The 16,251-nt window shown below is 36.2% G+C and overlaps 1 protein-coding gene across 2 annotated transcripts in view; it reads left to right on the top strand.

The window, feature by feature from the left end:
• sorcs3b (sortilin related VPS10 domain containing receptor 3b) overlaps nucleotides 1-16,251 on the top strand; it is a 57,878-nt gene that overhangs the window by 10,167 nt on the left and 31,460 nt on the right. For both annotated transcript variants that reach the window (XR_003294135.1, XM_026285654.1), the window contains exons 2-6: nucleotides 7,287-7,354; nucleotides 12,201-12,300; nucleotides 12,390-12,548; nucleotides 12,728-12,801; nucleotides 15,025-15,089. Coding sequence is in view for 1 of the 2 variants with exons in the window: in XM_026285654.1 (XP_026141439.1) it covers nucleotides 7,287-7,354; nucleotides 12,201-12,300; nucleotides 12,390-12,548; nucleotides 12,728-12,801; nucleotides 15,025-15,089 (466 nt within the window). In the remaining variant the exon portion in view is untranslated. The remainder of the gene's footprint in view (nucleotides 1-7,286; nucleotides 7,355-12,200; nucleotides 12,301-12,389; nucleotides 12,549-12,727; nucleotides 12,802-15,024; nucleotides 15,090-16,251) is intronic.

Genomic DNA, 16,251 nt, shown 5'->3' with positions numbered 1-16,251 from the left:
TATCTAGGCTCATGTGTCAGGTTTGGCTCATCTAAGAATGTTATGTATACTTTTTATGTTTTAGTCACTAGAAAGTTTACAGTTCTTTTGTAGACAATGAAGACAGCACCACCTATTTGTGTGGAGGCACAGCACTGGCTTTCTCCAGGTGAATAGTTGAGATCTGTATCTCATAGGGTTCTTCAGAGGTTTTATTGTCTTTAAGGCACCCTGGCTTCACAGGACAGACAGCCCTATTCTTATAGACAAAGAAACACTGAAAGCACATTGATTTTCTGAAGGAGAAAAGGCTCCTTTCTTTAATGGTAGGCTCTATTTACTGCTTCTTCTTTTTTACATACAGATACACCCATACATCACATGTACACACCTGCTCCCTGAAGGCGTTAGTCTGAAGCGGTTTACTCACTCCTGTGTAAAACATGCCTGACACCAGTGAAACTCAGCAGGACTACAATTGTATTGTTTTAAGAAAATAATAATTTTATTATTTAAAGAAAACAAATGAGTGTGTTTAGTTATGCACTTACAATGAAAGGGGCCATTCTACTAAAGTGTTAAGCAAGCATTCTTAAAGAACTTACACTTGTAAAAATTATGTTTGATGAATTGTATGCTTTAAATTAAATTAAAATGCTGTATGATTACACAGATATAAGTATATAAGGGCATTTGTGTTTGGCTATTGTAACGAAGGAATAAATGGCTCAAAATCTCTGAAAGTCCAAATTAATTTCCCTGGTAATCAGCAGAATGTCTCAGTTGTCCAGAATATTTATTAAGGCGTAAACAGAGCACTTTTAACTGCATGTAATCATTACATGGGGTGAGATAAAGCCGTCAAGAAGACATGCACTCATTTATCATTTGTATGTTAAGCTAAATTGTATACTTGTAAATAAATTGTCATTGTCACTTGTGAAAACCTACCTCTGTAATTTAAAAAACATGTATTCCTACACCTTAACATATTCAGATTTTCATTAAGATATTATTTGGTTATTTATGTACCTTTATTTCAATTGAGACCATTCTCAAAGATGAGTTTCTAAGAGGACATAGCAAAACAAGTACCGAAAGTACAAGACGATGACTTCATGACTTGTTTGTGTATGTATGTTTGTTGGCAGAAGCTCATGTGCTAGTGACTCATCAGAAACATGTCATGACTGAAGATACAAGGAGTTTTGCAACCGGAAGTCTGGAATTCCTGCCCAGGTCTCGAAGCTGTGGAAAAGTCTAAATCTAAATTATCAATAGAAAGAGTGAAAAACACAAGCATTGTATATATAAACCCCCCAAAAAAGTGATGCTCAAAATATGCACAAGATATCTAAGTTTGGTTACACGTAAAGATTTATACGTGTGTGTTTATGTGTATGCTGCTTACATGAAGGTTTCTTTTTATATCGGGCAGTAAAATAAACCTCCCAGCTGTTGGCAGTGTTATGAAGGCTGCTGCTCTCAGCAGAAACTTTATGCACTGTGTGTGTATGTGTGTTGTGTATGAATGTGTGCGCATATGTGCACCTGCTTGCGTTCTAACTGGGGATCAACTCAGAGCGATGCGTATGAAGGTCATGTATATATACACATATATATTCATATGCAGATGTGTACTTGTGGATTATGTTTAAGGAGCTGGATAATGTACAGAGTTTTTATTATGGCCCTGTGTGGCCCCCAGGCTTTCTGGTGAATAAACACAAAATAAGATCCAGAAGTGTGTGAAAATGATTGAAATTTTCAGCGAGGCAGAATCGAGCAATGCAATGATTTGTGGATTTTCCTAAGGCAAAGCAGTGAGCATTAATAAAACATAAATATGAATAAGTATTCTCCTTTTCTAGGTATGTGTATGCGTGTGAGAGCGCACATCTTTTGCTTATTTGACTGATGAGAAAACGCCTCTCGCCCCAAAGCACAAACTCATTCTTGAAATTCATCTATTGTGTGTATTATCCCCGTAAACTGTATTTCATGCTATGAGTGTCTGCATTTCAAATCACTCTATGAGAACTCCGACACACTTGCAAACACAGAGGGTCTTTCATTTACCTTGATGGTTTATCATTGTGAGTGTAAAGTGGTATGATACCCTACAGCCCCAAATAAAGCACCGGACACAAACAAGCAAATATATTAGCGCAAATGTATCTAAGATTTGATTACTACCGCAGAATTTATGATACTAATGCAGGCCTTCCATTCAACCTCCATTTTTGCCCTACCTCGTTATACTATTCAGACATGCCGAGCATATGATAATACAGCTGTATTATATTAAAATGAACCACTTTAAAAAAATCAATTCTACTTTTTCATCCCATCCCCTCCCTCCAATTTGTAACATATTTTAATGCCTTGAGGTTTATTGATTCACGCGACAGCATCTAAACATGATACTCGGAGAGCACTAGAAGACAGATTGAGGAAGGAAACACTATAAAAGGGAATAAAAGCGGGGGAAATAAAAAAGTGAGGAATGCTGGATTAATATTCCACACACTCCAAGCACACATCGAAACGGATTGTTTCAATTCCACTAGAGTTAAACTGATATATTATGCCCAGTCTGTTCATGATCACTGGATTTATGAGAGGATAAAGATTCCTCGGTCCTTTGTATTTTATTCAAATTGTGAGCATAAATTTCAGTTTGGCGCTAATTCAGAGGGTGTATTACAGTACACAGAAACAAATTAGTGCCAAAAACAATGAGATATGAGCTGCGAAGTCCACCAGAGAGAAACAAAAGTCACAGTGTGCTGCGAGACTCCTTTGAGAGCAGAATCACAATGAACGCGTTTCTCTGCTCTCATAGAAACAGTATTGCAATGGAAAATTCAGTGCTTTACTCTGACTGCATTTTGCTGTTGGAATGCCAGTGGAACAATGAGCAGGTAGTTCCATTTCATTTCACCATTTTAATTGAATTCATCTGAGTGTTTGAAAACAAAGTCTCTGACCGAAAAACTGACACAGAACGTACAGACTTTTTAATCACCTTCCCATGTTAATGTGATTTTGTTGTGTAGGGTTTCGGAAACAGTTTTAATTATGGCCTTCATCATTTGCAGTAAAATGGGTCTTCTTGATTTCTTGATTGTCTGTGTTTATGGTCCCAGATTGCCGCTGTTTGCTTTCAGGTACAAGCGTGGTTTGCTTGGTTATTTTTTGCCTCAGACAACCTGCTGGGGAATTATGAGCCTCTAGTCTGTTTTACTCTCCAATAGGGTTGATTGCTATACCAACACTAAAAAAAAGTAATTTGGCAAATATCGTTACTTGGCCTAGTCAATAATGTTCCACTCTTTAGCATATAGTTTGGCATGTCAGGCTCTGTGACTTGAAGCATGAAAGTGAATGTGTTAATGTGTGAGATTCATTAAATGTGTTATGTTTTTCAGCACATTTATCTTTTGACGTTAAAGCTGTATCATTCTGTACCTAAAAGAAAATGTACAAATAAAATCCAGATGGGATTAACAAATCTAAAGTCATATGCACTTTTTTTGTTTGGTGGGATTTGTCATCAAAGCTCAATAAATGTTGTATTATTATAAAAACATTACTTAAGACAATGTAAATGTAAATACTAGTTGTTATTTACTCATTGCAGCTTTGCATTGGATTGAATTAACTGGAGAATTGAGTTGCAAAAATCAACTTTTTTTTGTAAGCATTGCAATCAAGTCCAACACATACACATTATTAGGTGTGTTAATGTGCTAGTGATGAGATGAGATAATCATGAATTATTGACATTATTTGACAGTCCTACAGTAGTTTCATTTAATTTTGCCTGAGGCTGTTTATTTGTTGCTCAAGATGTTGATTTAGTTGAGATGCCAGAAGCTGGTATTCTACTGAATACCAAATTTTGGTATTGATGCAAAAATACTCCACAGTTCAAGTTGCATTTAGTTAAGCCAGGAGCGGTATCATTTATGTTCTGTGGCTAGGAATCTAGAAAACCCTCACAGGCCTTATTCTTCTCTTAGAAAAAAGAAAGAATACACCATTCTATAATGGCTTCAAAAGAAAAATGGAGAAAGTAAGACTTTCAGTCAACAAATTGATTTAAAATGTCAACCTGTCCCACTCCATATATTATTTCATTTTTAAAAAGTTATAGCTTAAAAGCTGAAGTTTACAAGTGTATCATAATTTCCCATGAGTGGATTTTGAAAGGCTTATGGTCCTCTTTGAGAATAGCCTTGAGTCTTCTTCAAAATGTCATGGTCCACAACAACATAAACAAAAAAAACAAAAAAATGAATAATTTAAACAGGATAGTAACTTGGAAAATAGTAATCAATGGAGGGGAAAGTATTCAAACATTTTATGGTGCTTATTTGTGAAAAATCTGCAGAAATATATATATATATATATATACATATATATATATATATATATATATATATATATACATATATATATATATATATATATATATATATATATATATATATATATATATATATATATATATTTTTTTTTTTTTTTTTTTTTTTTCTGTATTTATTTGGGGGTAAACATGCAGATTGCTGACCTCCAATGAGTTTATAGCAATATGGGAAAACATGTTAAATGAGCTTAGAGTACTTTAAGAGCATGCAATGTGTGTTGTAATTCTGCAGGCATCTGTAAAGGTTTCTGTGAAATTCTGCAGGCACAGATGCTATACTGATATACTTATGATTAAAAAGACTATTAAAATAAACTATTGTTATTCAAGCAACTTGGTACATATTACTTTGGTTAAATGAAAATTACTTAACAGAAATGTAGGATCTTATTGAATATGGCTGGAACACATACTGTACACTGTAAAAAAAAAAAAAAAAAAAATCTGTAGTTTTTACAAAATAATCTTTGCAGCTGTGGTTGCCAGAATAATTTTGTAAAAAAAAAAAAAACACAGGAAAAACCTTAAACACATTTACAGTATAAAGCTGTTCACTTTTTTTCAGTGTACATTAACGTTGGAATATTCGGTTGCACTTTATTTTACAGTACGTATACTAACATGTACTTATAGTGTACTTACAGTGTATTTACTAAGAAAGGTCTGGTAACACAAGGTAACTACATGGGGTAGGGTTAGGTTTAGGGGTAGGTTCAGGGTTACCTAGTTATTACATAGTTATTGTAATTACTATAATAAGTACATAGTATGTACATGAGGAACAGGACTGTAAAATAAAGTGCTACCAAATATTCTGTATTAATAAATTATGTGATCATATATTTAATTACAGATTAACATTGTTAAATATTTGGCCACACAATTAAGGTTCAGCAGATATTATGTCATTTTAATGTTGGAAAAAAGAATTATAGGCCAAAACTGGTTGCTCATATTACATGTCTTTTTTTACTGTGTCTTTTTTCTTTTTTTTTTTTGTTTAATATGAAAATATACACACACGCAGTACACTTTTAGTCAGTCCTACTGTTTTTAATGCTTGTAGGCACCAGAGTAAATGTCCAGTTTGAGAAGAAGAAAAAAAAAAAAAGTTCCTAAAATGTTGGCTTGGGGTTTCAGTCTCAAAAGCTGTAAAATGTATTGTCAGCTTCCTCTGGAAGACACATCAGCTATGTTAGTAGTGCTATACCATCTGTTCTTACTCCGGTTATTGTTTTTGATTTCACTGCTACTTGTTGTCACTGTCAAGTGAGCAGCCTTCAGTGGATACTGATTGGTCTTATCAGGAGTTGTTTCCATGGTATCACGCAGAGCACAACAAAATGGCCATACACAACCCTATAAGCTGCAATTTAGATAATCATATTTCATGGGCAAATGCAATAAAGTAAATGAAATAGATATGGGAATTATGGAAATGGAAATGTTCAGTTGTAGGATTCGGCGTGTAATACGGATTTTATGACATACTGGCTCCAGCTGAAAAAGACAGGAATGTTGAGTCTTCAACAATGTTGACATGTTTCACATGTAATGAAACATTCATTTCAGAGAGAACAAAAGGTAGGAGAACAAAAAGATGAATGTAATGGTAAAGCTTTTTCATGTATTTGAGGTTAGGAGAATAAAGCGACTGAACAGACCTCAGCATATGGACTGTAATATGACAGTAAGTCATTCATCTTTAAACTGAATCTGATCTTAGCTTGAACATGAACGGATCAAACCCGCCATTCATATGCAAATGTAATTAAATCTGCATAACATCCCTGCACATATTATTGACCTCATAGAAACGGACAATAGAAACCTCGACTTTGATATTAATATTCATTTTCAGTCCCATGGACACGGTCTCTCTCTCTTTGGCTCTTTCAGGAGATGTAATTAGTTCTAGTATCACGGTGGTTTCGCTAGTTCAGGAAGCTGAGTGAGTTTGACTGGGGTCCTGCTCTTTCAGATATGCTGTATTTGGATATGCTAATAGTTTGTCCTCCTCTGATTGGTTAATTAACCTCAGATGAAAACGTCCCATCACAGGTGGGGCCGTGAGGAGTGAAGGTTGCGCGCACACGCATAAGCAAACACAGGACCTGGTATAGCGGTGTAAGTAAAGTCACAGACTGCCGACAGGCTGGAATAGGTTTACCTATAACGGCTGTGATTGCATCCGCATCCGTTTTGTGAATTATTACTCGATTTTCGCACTCTTTTAGGTTAATGACAATACTTCTGTTGACTGAACTCTCATTAGGGAACAATCATGGAGTGTGAAATGAAATATTGGACCTTTTAGACTAATATTCATTAGTGTGTGGACGCGATACTGAAGACTGTGTTCTCACACAGTCGTGGTCGCAAAGGGACCACTTACTGTCTGCTTTTGATTCAAAGTCTCTCTATCCCTTTCTTTTTTTGTGGTAAAAACTCACTGTGAAAAGACAGATGCTCGTTTGTTCGCTGTTGTTTATGAGTGTGTGCTCAGAATGTTTTGTCAGGTGGGAAGAGCAAAGCATTTTACCTGCCACGTTTCAGCGTGACATTTGACAGTTTGAGCATGTTTGTGTTTTAGCGTATGTTTGTACAGCGTCATGTTTTTTTTCTCTCTCTTCTCTTCCCCTGATCATCATTACCTCCATCAGGCTGTCCTGGCTCTGAGTGCATTGCCTCTTATTCTACTGTCATCTCAAGATAATAAAATTCACACCTGATATTTACTCTCATCCATCACTGCGAGGCTAGCTGACAGACATTTTATCATTTAGCGTAGCACATTAAGAGCACTGTAGCTGGGGAAATGTGTAAATGGAGATTGCTGGGTGATTTGTTAAATGTCTGCGTGTTTTTCTTTCAGGTGATCCTGATTTTGACAAAACTGTTCGACTTTAACCTGGGAACCGTGACGGAGAGTTCGCTATGGAGGTAAACCTACTTCTGTGAATGGAAACTCTGAGTTTATTCAGTTATTTGAGCATCAGCGCTCTGGCACCGCTTGTGGAAACAAAGTACTCTTTAGTTTTTTTTTAAAAAGAGAACTTATATGGTTACCATATGTCTTCTTTTTCCCGGTTATGTCCTGTTTGAAATTTCTAAATTGGCTAAAGTGACTGGGATTTGGCTTGGTTTCCCTATTGTTTTGAAAACTTGCTGAAATTAATGATAGCAAAGTATTTTGACCAATTGTGTGCATACGTTGTACATAACTGACCAATCAAGAAGGCGGGATGATGGCTGCATGATGATGCAATTCAATGAAAATGTATTATAGTTTAAATGTATATTAAATGCAAGTAGTTTAACTTAAAGTGTTTTTTAAATGGTAGGATTGAGGATATCATTATATGAAATGTCATAATTCCTCCTATTGTTTTCGAAATATGGTTAAAGTCTACTGCTGAAAGTACTGAAACATTTATGGTAAGCTAAAATATACATTTATGTAATTTCTGTTGGAACTTGTTTAGCATGAATTTTCATGTATTTTTAATTGCACATTTGTAATGATGAAATTGCAATTTAGTATGTATTTTATTAACTTTAAATGTAATATCTAATAAGTTACCTACAGTTTTAACCAATTATATTACATTTATAATACAATAAAATTGTATATCATTATAATCAAAGTCCTTTACATGTGCTTTAGTATGTTAGTCAACACATCAAGTGGAATTAACTTCTTTAAAGTATGACAAATGGCTATTTAAACAATTAATAACATTTACTTAAAAACATTTCGTTTTACATTATTACAGTGCACTTTTTAAAAATGTACAAAAAGTGTAGGAAGAAACTGTTTTTAAATATACTTTTAAGATTTGAAGCACACCATAGTTCATGTTCAATAGAATAAAGCTCACTTCTTTTAGAAGGGCAGCTCATCATAAATTAATGTAAATACAGAATCATCTGTTGTACTCCATATGTATGTAAAGTTTGCCATTCCTCATGGGTGTCCGTTACAGACTCTATATATTTTACTCAGTATTTTATATTGAGAGCGGAGGGACCATTTTGTAACAGTGCTTGGAAAAGGGCAGGGACATAAAGCTTGCATTCTTCCAATAGTAACTGGTGTGAACCTTCTAACTGCTGCAGCATTGCTGAACCAGCCTGAATGAAATGCTCTAATAATGCTGTGGTATTAGTATTACGCTTCCAGCCCATTACAAATCAACACACATTCGTACATTAGCCACAAGTGCGTTAGTGGCAAGTACAGCAGACTATATGAATGGCAAAGATCTGGGATGAAATTCTGCTCGGAAGCACTTTCACTGACCATTGCTGATATGCCCCTGGGTGAAGTACTTAATCCCTGTCTTCTCCTGGGACGCTCTGTACCATGACCCGACTCTCTCGCTCTGTCTCTCTCTCTCTATCCTAGTGTGTGTAGACAATGGAAAGAAAAGAATTGCAAGGTAGCTGTGTAAGCCAGGCTTGTACATAAAGAAAGAAAGCACTGACTATACATTCTGTCACCTCACTTTTAGATTTTTCCACCCATTAATTTCGACTTCACATCACAGAGAACAATCATTTACTCATTTATAAACCCTCACTATTCACAAAACACTTTTTTTTCCCTGGCTTTTTACAAGTTTCTGAGAAGCTTGTCGTGCTTTAGTATGCTTTTTTAAGTTTCAGATTAGACTACTGCGGTGCATTTCTCTCTGGCTGTCTGAAAGAGTCTTTTTAAAAATTCCCCGCTCAACTGGGGCGCTTCTCACTTGAGCATTTCCAAACTATTTTATCCATTAAAATGGCTCCCAGTGAAATCTACAGTTCACTGCGATTAAAGTACCTTTAATTAAACTTAAAAACCCTAGACCCTCAATTTTCTAATGGCTAACTGGTTCTGTCTCAACTAGTATAGCCCCTTTACTTTTATGCTTCTTTACTGTTCAGACCTGCAATGGAATTAGGGCTCCGAAGATCTTGAATTGAATTTTTTTTGTCCTTTTAATTTAAATATTTATAATTAACGTTTTGGGGACAAAACTAAAATGATTAGTGCTTTATATAAATTAGCCCAATAATACAACATAACCACTTATTATAGTTATGTGCTTGATTTTTCCACTTATTAAAATTGCGATTTACACAAAAACTCTATAAATCACACCTGGATGTAAATGGAATTGAACTAAAGAGTAATTGTAGCCACAAGCGCAACGTGATCATCGTCTTTAGTACAGCTGATAGTTGGATGGACTTTTGTTCATTTTAATTAAAAGTAAAATGAAAACAATAATTGTTGCATTAATTAAACGGATATGTAATATGACATCATCCTTTATCGACATGCCATCACTGCAAACGCGCGCATAGACACAAATGCTCGCGCTCGCACACACATACACACTGCAATCACCTTGAAGGGAGGCTTTGTTTAATTTCTTTTTGGCTGCAAGCCCTGATGAGATTTCTTCTCCTGGTGTGTGTCACTCAGAGAGGGAGGTGAGCTGGGGGGTTTACAGAGAGAAAAAACTGAAAGCCATTATCAAACTTCCACAAACAGAAATGGCATAAACAGGAAATGAGGAAAAGGAAAGTGGAGGAATGGGAGAGAAGGAGGAACAAAGAGAGAGTGAATGGAAGAAAGAGAGAGAGAGAGAGAGTAGAGGGGGAGGGATGTGGCATCGTGTTATTAAAAGAGGTGAATGTTAAAGCTCAGCTTGCAGGCTGTAGTAAATGATGTCGGTAATAACAGTATGAATGATTAATGAATGTTGCTGTTGGCGGCATAAAAGGAGGGGGAAAAAATATGAAGACAAATCACGGCTCATTCAGAGGAGCTAGTTAATCACACTCTCCTGTGTTTTAAAATAAAGATACACGCTCTAAAAAGTATCCATCCTGCCTATGCAATTGTTAAATCACACACACGTACCCAGGCGTATTTGTCCTGAGAGGAGGAGTAATGTCCTCTTGAGTACAGTGCAGATCTGCTGGAGGAGAGAGATAGAGAGAGAGAGAGAGAGAGGGAAGCTTGACCGGACCAGAAACGTCAGAGGAGCTTTTTAGGGCAGGCACTCAGCCCCGTTCGAGGGCGCTCAGAGAACCATCTTCCTCTTCACCTGTGCCGCTACAGCTTACACAACCCAAATAACCTCAACAGCTCTGAACGGCCGTGTAATTGTATACGATGGTAAAAGTGTCAGAGTATGAGCACTCTCAGCGCATTCAGAGATGAGCACTCGAGGAGATAATGCTTCAGACGACACATACACGTGTGCTTCTCCAGCAACTGTCTGGCCTAAAACCATTAGCGTTATTATACTTGTAAGAGTTCGGCAGACTCTCCCGTCTGCTGTCGTACCTGCTGGAGAAGAGACGGTGTTAATGAGTTCCGATGGAACGGAGACGTGGGCATACACAACAGCTTCAGTTAATTACGCCAATGACTTCTGAAAATCTCAGCTTCGCTGCAGATGTGGCGCCGTGCTCCTGACACGTCGAGTTATAGAGCTTGCGTGGAGGATGCGGGTTCCAACATGGCCCATGATGTTTCCTGTCACCTTTTATTGCACCTGTATAATAAAAAGGAAAAAGACTATGTCCACATGTCCATGTTATTTTGAGTTTTTGTACTAACCAGTTGGGATGGCAACAAGACATTTTGGTTGTTTGGTTTCTGTCCTTCTGGATAGCAGTTTGTGAAATAGAACTGGTCAAAAAATCCTGATCCATACAGCTGTATATTCAACATGTTCATAAAGGCTCTTTTATCACTTTTGACCTTTCTTTATATTGCTTTCATATTGTTTTGAAAAAACTTCTACAACATAGAAAAAAAGAAGTTTCAGTTTAATACTCGTGCAGTGCAATCAAACATGAATAACTAACCTATGAATGTCAAAGTTTTGGATTTTTGTAGTTTACCAAAGAAGAGGTGTATGAATGGGATTTAAATTTAATTTAACCTTAATAAGGTTCCATTATTTGTTTACTATGTTAATTAAAGTGAAGCAAAGAAAAATACTTCTGAAACATTTATTAATATTTAAAATATATGCTAATATATTATAAAAATCTAAAGTTGCATTTGTTAATATTATTAATACTTTACAAAAAATATTACTTTTATTACATAAAACATATACAGTAGATTACCCACCCTCATGATGTTTCAAACCCGTCAGACCTTCGCTCATCTTCAGAACAAAAAAAAAAAAGATATTTTTTATTAAATTCAAGAGTTTTCTGACCATCCATGGATAGCAATGCAACTAATATGTTAAAAGCCCAGAAAGAAAGTAAGTGACATCATTAAAAAACTCCATGTGACATCAGTGGTTTAACAATATTGTTATGAAGCTATGAGAATATTTTTGTGTGCAAAGAAAACTAAAATAATGTCTATGCAGGGTCAGAAAGCTCTCAGATTTCATCCAAAATATAAGATGAACAAAGGTCTTGTGGGTTTAGAATGACATCAGGGTGAGTATTTAATGACATCATTTTCATTTTTGGTTGAACTATCCCTTTAAATAATAATAAGCAATATATTTGTTACAGTATTTATTAATCCTTGTATAATTCATTAAATAAAAATACATTGTTGGTTCATGTTAGCTAAGTTTCATTATATAATATTAACAGATACAACTTTTAGAAATGTGTTAATAAATGTTGAAATTAACATTAATAAATGATGTTAGTACATGTTAACTAATATTAACAAATGTAAAGTGTTTCCATATTTAAAATAAATAAACTGATAAAACATTTGCATCACATCAGTGACCTTTATTTGAATTTGTAGGTCAGTAGATTTTGGGACAACATACGAGAAGCTGACGGATAAAATGATGATCAGAACGATGCTGAGCTATCTGTACGTCTGTCCGACCAATAAAAGGAAGGTGAGTTTATTTAAATGCATCAGAGATACTGACGTATTAAATGGTCAGATAGAAAATATCAAGCTAATTTAATTCTTCCTCTTCCTCAGATCCTGATTTTATCTGATCCGGAGGTGGAGAGTAGTTTACTTATCAGTTCTGATGAAGGAGCCACTTTTCAAAAGTTCAATATTAACTTCTACATCATGAGTCTTCTGTTTCACCCTACTCAGGAGAATTGGATACTGGCCTATAGCCATGATCAGAGGGTACACACACACAGAGACGCACACACACACACACACTCTCACAGCCTCAAGAGGTTCTACTTCTACTGAACAATTAAAAGCAGATAATGTGGATAATTAAGTGTGAGCAAGATAATTACCTTTGTTGGCTGCAGTTAGGGATCTTACAGTGAATGTGTCTGTTTCTCTTTTGGCTGCAGCTTTATAGCTCGGTGGACTTTGGCAAAAAGTGGATTCTTGTTCATGAGAGAGTAACTCCGGGGCGATTCTACTGGTACGATACACACACACACACACACACACACACACACACAGACGGAGTAATTTTTTTACTGATCATCAATCTCATATAACACGCCTACAGTGCAATTTCACACTGAAAATTAATCTGACTGCAAGAATATACCTGCATGCGCACACACACTATCACAGACTGAAAATTAATCCAATATTAAACCCACTCTCTACATCCAAAACACTGACACTGATAAACTTACATGCACACACTTTGTATGTCTCTTTCCCTTCTCTCTTTCTCTATCTACCTCCATCTATCTCACTGTCATGTCACTTCTCTCTCCCCTGTGCTTCATATTAGCATATGGTTGGAATTTTGATCAGGCTTTATATTTTAATCCCATCAGTGTGAGTTTTCTGTGTTTGCGTGAGGTGTAGTCAAAATAACTGGTTGCCTGTCACATGCTCGATGAGCTGTGGAGACAACCAACAACATGTCTTCACCCCTAGGTTTAACGTCCACACACAGTTCTTTACATCCTTTCAAAAATATATACAATACATCTTTTTTTTGCTGCTTTGTACTGCGACACACACACACACACACACACACACACACATATATACTGTTCTGATTGTTTGTGTCACTGAAGCCCGGCTTCGTCAGGTTTGGTGACTACAGAAAGGGAAAATGGAAAAAGTTTAAACTTAGACTATAATAGGTCTCGGTATCACTGTGTTTGAGAGGAAAGTTTAACCCCCCCTTCAGTTATCCAATTCTAAATTTAAAATCTGAATGGGATTGAGAGAGAGATGTTGAACTTCAGACAGATAATTGAAAGAGGGGTTATTTTCAGACTGAGATTTTGAGAAGTGCTTTATTCATAGACTGGGACTGAGATTATTGAAGGCATTTATATGTAGTATTATTTTGGTAAAACTTCCAATAAAGTTTGATTTGTTAATGCAATAGGTATCATGAACTAACAATGAACAATACATTTACACTATTTATAAATCGCAATTAATGTCAATTTCTACATATACAAAAACATTTTTGACGTTTCAGGTTCAAGTTAATTATACATTTTATATTAGTATAAATATACAGTATATGTATATTTCTATTTTATAAATGTCTTTACTGCCACTTATGATTAATCGAATGCATCCTTGCATTAAAATAAAAGTTTGAATTTATAAAAAAAAAATCATAATTTTGTAATGTTTTTTAAATGGTAGTGAACATGTACAAATGCTGTGTCGTAGATGAGCAAATTGGTTTTACTTTCATCAGGAACCCTCTCCAGCTGATATATCTCAATGTCTGTCAGTGATGGACCTCTTCCAAATCACAGTCTGACACTTGAGATTGAGGCTACAACTTTATCTTTAATTTCTTTGCCTGCCAACTCGAGGGACCGGGTCTTCTGCAGTTTGCAGCTGACCATAGAAATGCTGAGCAGCATGCAGTTTCCAAATTAAGATCTCATGGAAACGTTTATGTTGAGATGACAAGAAAATTACTTTGTGATCTCAAAAAAAAAAAAAAAAAACTTTTAAGGGGTTTTAATGTCACACTGGAACTGATAGAGACATTTGGAAGAAGGGTTTAATATCAGACATACAATAAGAGAGATGCTTAAATTCAGATTGAGATTCATATTAATTTGAGATTGAGACTGTAAATAGGACTTAATATCAAACCTGTAGAGGTGGAATATCAGATTTTTACTGAAAGGTTTAATTTCGGATTGAAAGATATCGGATTGTGATTGTGTTCAAATTGTCTCAGAAGAAAATATGGATCACAAAAGACAAGACGTTAAGATGATTAAAAACTTCAGAAAGAGGATATGATGGCGAGAGTGTATGTGCGTCACATGTGGAAATAGGTAAGAAATGAAAGTGTGTATTCGATGGAGAATGGTTTGTGGGAGTGAGCCGTGTGTGTGTGTTTGTGTGTATGTGTGTGTGTGATTAATTGCTATCAGAACAACAATAAGGATTCACTGGAGACAGACTGTCTCCTACTGGAGCAGGGGAATTATGCTGTCCATCACTACCCCTCCATCCTTCCCCTCTACTCTTCCATCACTCCGTCACTCTCATGCTATTACCGTACTCATCCGTCCGTCCCCTGCTGGCACCTCCTTCTCTTTCCTTCCTTCTTCATCTCCTCTCCACTGGAGCCCTTCCTGATTGTTTTCTTCTCTTCTGTTCTTTTTTGTTTTCTGTCTTTTTCTTTTTTCCTTTTCAGGGCGCTGAGTGGTCTGGATAAAGAGGCAGACCTGGTGCACATCGAGGCTCGAACTGACAGTGGACGTTAGTCTCTTTCTTTTGCCCCTGAAATCCTGTCTGTCTTTCTTCTGTTTTTTTTGTTTTTGTTTTTCTCTTTCTTTCCTCCTAGCACTCTCGCCTATGCTCCTATGCTCTTTTTTTTCCAGTGTCGCAGTGAAAAATGAACAGATGAATTGTGGACAACAGTAAATTCAATAGTGAATGGTTCTTGCTTCGTTCTGGCACTGTTGCACTTGTGTTTTATCCTTGTGGGACAGTGTTGTGCATTAAACTCTATTGATATGAGCCTGACACAACACAACAGGCCCTAAGCTACAGACAGTCTAACAACAGCAATACATTTAAATGTGTTATGAGTGATGCAGTGGTTACACCAAACTAGATTTGAAGCACTAGGAAATGGAGAAGGTGGCAAAAACTTCTTTAGTTTTCAGGCGGTAATAATCAAACCTCTTCTAAAAGATGGATTTGAACCAGTTCTTTCAGTCCATTCTATTTAATAGGCAATCTTATCTGTCCATGCCTTCACAGTAGAGCAGGCATGTGGAATCAGAGTTGGGCAGAATTCGGAATTGAAGAGTTGGCTCCTTTTCAATTCATGAGCTGCAAATTGGCCACACCCTGAAGGAAGCTGAGTTGGAATGACAGAAATAGGACTTTAGTCCAGTGAGCTGCACTTCAAAGACATTCACACAGGCAGGGGTGTCGCTAGACCCTTTTTACAGTAAAATACCACTGAGCCCCTGTAAAATATTATTGATAAATCCTAATGTCATTGTGTGTTTTCTATCAGCAGTTTAGAATCAGAGCTAGTGATGCCAGATTTGCCAATGAATCACTCCTTTGATCTAATTAGTCAAATGGGTTTGCAAAAAGACCAGGTCCCTCGTTTATCTATAATGCGTAGAAAAGTTACTATATTTTGTCGTACGTATTAAATTCAAGCTCTTAAGCACCTTGCTCGTTCACATTTATGGTCATTTGCATTAAGAAATGCCTCAAATAAACCATATATGGTGACAATACCTTGCTTTATAAATCACGTGAATGTATAATGTCCTCACCGAAATCATGGCAAAGAAAGCGGTACCGACTGAGAAGCCATTGTGTGCTTTCACTAAACAGATCAGCGTACTGTTTGAAAACGCGTTCTCTGCGCAGTGCATGGTTTGACACTATAGATACA

The sequence above is a fragment of the Carassius auratus genome, chromosome 17, assembly GCF_003368295.1.
Source record: "Carassius auratus strain Wakin chromosome 17, ASM336829v1, whole genome shotgun sequence".
Taxonomy (NCBI): domain Eukaryota; kingdom Metazoa; phylum Chordata; class Actinopteri; order Cypriniformes; family Cyprinidae; genus Carassius; species Carassius auratus.
The sequence above is the reverse complement of the archived record's forward strand: the minus strand, read 5'-3'. Positions and strand labels throughout refer to the sequence as shown.